We start from the raw sequence: 4,640 nt of genomic DNA, 5'->3' as shown, positions 1-4,640 counted from the left end.
AGTCCGCAGCTCCGACCATCTCTGTACTCACTGTTTTCGTTCAGGTTTTTCCACTAGTTGGTGTCTAATCCACTTCTGTATAGTTCCTTTCAAAGCTCAGAGTTCCAGGCTTATCTTCTGTATCTCTGTCAACTGGATTTTCTTTTCCTTGTTTAAGAGGGTCTATGTCGCTTTTCTGCCTATTCCTCCATCTTACCCGAAGTCCTTTTGTTGTTGTTGTTATGTGCCGTCGAGTCAGCCCCAACTCATAGCAACCCCTCCTTGGGTTGCCCAGTCAGTATCACTACAGAAGTAGATTGCCCAACCTTCCTTCCGAGGAGTGGCTGGTGGATTTGAACCTCCAGCCTTCTGGTTAACAGTCAAGTGCTTTAGGCACTATGCTACCAGAGCCTTTTAATTAAAGTTTTGTCGATCTTAATTCCTGTTTTTCTTTTCTTCTTTTGAGCTGGTATGTAAACATATCTATACATTTTTCAGTTTTCACCTATTTTTTTTAATTGTCTTCCCCTATACCTTTTGTTTTTTTGTCTTCCCCTTCGCCTGACTTAATATATTTCTTCCCTTTAGGTAGTTTATTACCCCTTCCTCTCCCACCCCTGGTAATCATCAAAGAATATTTTGTTTTATATGAAACTCTTTTCTTGACTTTTTGTAATAGTGGTCTCATATAATATTTCTACTTTTGTGATTGTCTGATTTCCCTTAGCATAATGTCCTCTAAGTTCAGAAAACTTATTTTAAACTGCCTCTGTCTTCTTTTAGTCCAAGCTGATAGTGCTTTCATTAGTACAACTCTTTTTTAAAACTATGAATTTGTTTAGGGTTCACTCCATAATTACCCTCATGTTATTTCTTCCTCATTTATCCTTCTCTTTGGTGCTAGCCTGTTCATCGTAATCTGAGGAAAGAACTGTCCCCTTTCTACCTCTGGAACTTTGTTCTCTTTTTCTCTTTATCTGAAACATTCTAGTTTTGTATCTAGCACTTCACCTTGTGACTAATTAAGGAGTATAAGTAAAATTGAATTTTCTCTTAATACTATGATGCTTTTCTTAAGAAACAGTGGAACCTCTAAAGTAATGTTTGGGACTATTTGCACTGAGCCCACGCTAGCCCTTCTAACACACTGGAAACCTTGGTATCACCTGAGTGATAATACACTCCCTGTCTCCTGCACACCCCTCACAGACATATATAGATATATATACCCATACCGCTCTGGGGTGAGTTTTAGAACAAGGTTCAGAAAACTACAGACCATGAGCCAAATAACAGCCAACCATTTGTTTTTGCTTTGCCCGTGAGCTAAATTTTTTTTTTTCTTAATTTTCCTAAATGGTTAAAGATTTTCACCTTAGGAACATGACAAAGACAACTTATTCCTAAAAGGGATTACAACTACAAGCATAGAGATTAGGATTTATACACATATTTTTGAGGGACACAATTGAATTCATAACACTCCTGTTCTGGAATGATTAGACATCTGTGCAAAGCTCTTTTTTAATCTTCTAGACAATACCTTCTAATATGATTGTTCTGCTGCTCATCTGTCAGTTTGTTGTACTGTGGTAGCTTGCGTGTTGTTGCGAGATTGGAGCCTATGCCACTGGTTTTTCAAATACAAACGGGGTCACTCATGGACAGGTTTCAGCGGAGCTTCCAGACTAAGACAGACTGGGAAGAAGGATGGGGCCATCCACTTTTGAAACAATTGGCCACATATATTAGTGGGAAACTTTATGAATAGCCTTGAAACGTTGTCTGATCTAGTGCTGGAAGATGAGCCCCTCAGGTTGGAAAGCACTCAAAGTACAAGTGGGGAAGAGCTGCCTCCTCAAAGTAGAGTCGACCTTAATAACCTGGATAGAGTTGAGCTTTTGGGACCTCCGTTTCCTGGTGGGCATTACTCAGGACGGGAAGAAACAATTGCAAACATACGTTAATAATCAGAATGTGAAATGTATGAAATATGAATCTAGGAAAATTGGAAGTTGTTGAAAATGAAATGGGACACGTAAAGATTGATATCTTAGACATTAGTGAGCTGCAATAGACTAGTACTGAATCAGACAACCATATGATCTACTATGCCATGAATGACAAATTGAAGAGGAATGGCATCCCATTCACTGGCACAAAGAATGTTTGAAGATCTATCTTGAAGTACATTGCTGTCAGTGATAGGATAATATCCATATACTTACAAGGGATGCTAGTTAATACTATGATTATTCAAATTTACACGCCAACCAGCAAAGTTATTTAGATGAAGAAATTGAAGATTTCTGAAATTGAGCATACATGCAATCAAGGTGTATCAGTGATTATTGGTGCTTGGAATGTGAAAGTTAGAAACAAAGATGAATCACTGGAAATTGGAAAATATGGCCATGGTGATAGAAATGATGCTGAAGATCACATGATAGGATTCTGCAAGCCCGAGAACTTATTGCAAATATCTGTTTTCAACAGTTATATAAGTTCACCTAGCCCAGTAGACTACAGGGGAATCAGATCAACTACGTCTGTGCAAAGAGGTGATGGAGAAGCATGATATAATTAGTCAAAACAAGGCCAGGAGCTGTGGAACAGACCATCCAATTCCTCATATGCAAGTTCAAGCTGAAGCTGAAAAAAATTAAAACAATTTCATGAGAGCCAAAATAATTATATTCCACCTGAATTTAGAGATCGTCTGAAGAATACATGTGACATATTGAACAGCAGTGACTGAAAACCAGACACATTTTGGGATAACATCAAGAACATCATATGTGAAGAATGCATACAGTCATTAAAGAGACAGGAGAGGAAAATAAAGATCAAAATGGATGTCAGAAGAGACTCTGAAACTTGCTCTTGAACGTAGGGTAGATAAAGTGAATGAAAAAAATGATGAGATAAAAGTTTTGAACAGAGCATTTCAAAGGACAGCTTGAGAAGACAAAAGTAAAGTATTATAATGAAATGTGGATAGATGTGGAGTTAGAAAACCAAAAGAGAAGAAGACACTCAGCATTTCTCAGGCTGAAAGAACTGAAGAAAAAGTTCAATTCTCAAATTGCAATATTGAAAGATTCTATAGGTGAAATATTGAATGATGCAGGAAGCATCAAAAGAAGATGGTACACAGAGCCCTTGAACCAAAAGAATTGATGAATATTCAGCTATTTCAGCAGGTAGCATAGGAGGGAGAACCAATGGTTTTGAAAGAATTCCAAGCTGCACGGAAGGAATTGGTGAAAAACAAGGCTCTAGGAATTGGTAGAATATAAGCACTTAAATATTTCAACAAAGCCATGCAGCACTGGAGGCACTTCCTGGTCTGTGCCAAGAAAGTTGGAAGACTGCTGCCCGGCCAACTGACTGGATGAGATTGATATTGGTGGCCGTTCCAAAGAAAGGTGATCCAACAGAATGTGGAAATTATCAAACAATATCATTACTATTACATACATATAAAATTTTGCAGCAGTGTATCAACAGGGAAATTCTAGTAATGCAAGCCAGATTCAGAAGAGAACATTGAACGAGGGATATCATTGTATATGTCAAATGGATCTTGGCTGAAAGCAAAAAATACCAAAAAGATGTTTACCTATGTCTTCTTGACTGTGCAAAGGCATTTGACTCTGTGGATCATAAGAAATTATGGATAACATTGCAAAGAATGGAAATTCTAGAACACTTAATTATGCTTACGAGGAACCTGTACATAGACCAAGAGGCTGTTGTTCAAACAGAACAAGGGGATATTGCATGATTTAAAATCAGGAGGGGTGTACATCAGGGTTGTGTCCTTTCACCATACTTATACTCCAGCTGTATGCTGAGCAGATAAGCTGAGATGCTGGAGTATATGAAGAAGAACATGGCATCAGCATTGGAAGAAGACTCATTAGCAATATGCAAATGACACAACCTTGCTTACTGAAATTGAAGATGGCTAAAGCACTTGCAGGAGCTCTGGTAGCATAGTGCCTAAGGCACTTGACTGCTAACCAGAAGGCTGGTGGTTCAAACCCACCAGCCCCTCCTTGGAAGGAAGGTTGGGCAATCCTACTTCCGTAGTGATACTGCCTCGGAAACCCAAGGAGGGGTCGCTATGAGTCGGGGCCGACGCGATGGCAAATAACAACAACAGAAGCACTTGCTGATGAAGATCATAGATTACAGTTGTTCATATGGATTTTACCTCACCATTAAACAAAAATCGTTACAACTGGACCAATAAGCAGCATCACAATAATTGAAGAAAAGATTGAAGTTATCAGGGGTTTCATTTTACTTGGATCCACAATCAACACCTGTGGAAGCCAAACCAACTCACTGCCTTCAAATCAGATCTGACTCACAGTGACCCCTCCGCGGGTTTCCGAGATGCTATCAGTAAGGAAGTAGATTGCCTAACCTTCCTTCTGAGGAGTAGTTGGTGGGTTTGAACCGCCAGCCCTCTGGCTAGCAGTCACATGCCTTAAACACTACACTACCAGAACTCCTCCTATGGAAGAGCAGTCAAGAAATCAGGCATTGTATTGCACATCTAAAGAATAGATTTGATGCATTGAACACCAGTGACCGAAAGCCAGATGAATTGTGGGAAGATATCAAGAACATTATCCATGAAGAAAGCAAGA

At 39.2% G+C, this 4,640-nt stretch overlaps 1 protein-coding gene across 1 annotated transcript in view; it reads left to right on the top strand.

Moving 5' to 3' along the window:
• Window positions 1-4,640, top strand: part of CLASP2 (cytoplasmic linker associated protein 2) — a 323,103-nt gene that overhangs the window by 141,147 nt on the left and 177,316 nt on the right. Inside the window, exon 9 of the mRNA XM_042782017.1 lies at window positions 446-448. Coding sequence (XP_042637951.1) covers window positions 446-448 — 3 coding nt within the window. The remainder of the gene's footprint in view (window positions 1-445; window positions 449-4,640) is intronic.

The sequence above is a fragment of the Orycteropus afer genome, unplaced genomic scaffold (assembly GCF_000298275.1).
Source record: "Orycteropus afer afer isolate SDZICR_OR568_19922 unplaced genomic scaffold, OryAfe1.0 scaffold00218, whole genome shotgun sequence".
In the NCBI taxonomy this organism is placed as follows: domain Eukaryota; kingdom Metazoa; phylum Chordata; class Mammalia; order Tubulidentata; family Orycteropodidae; genus Orycteropus; species Orycteropus afer.
The sequence above is the reverse complement of the archived record's forward strand: the minus strand, read 5'-3'. Positions and strand labels throughout refer to the sequence as shown.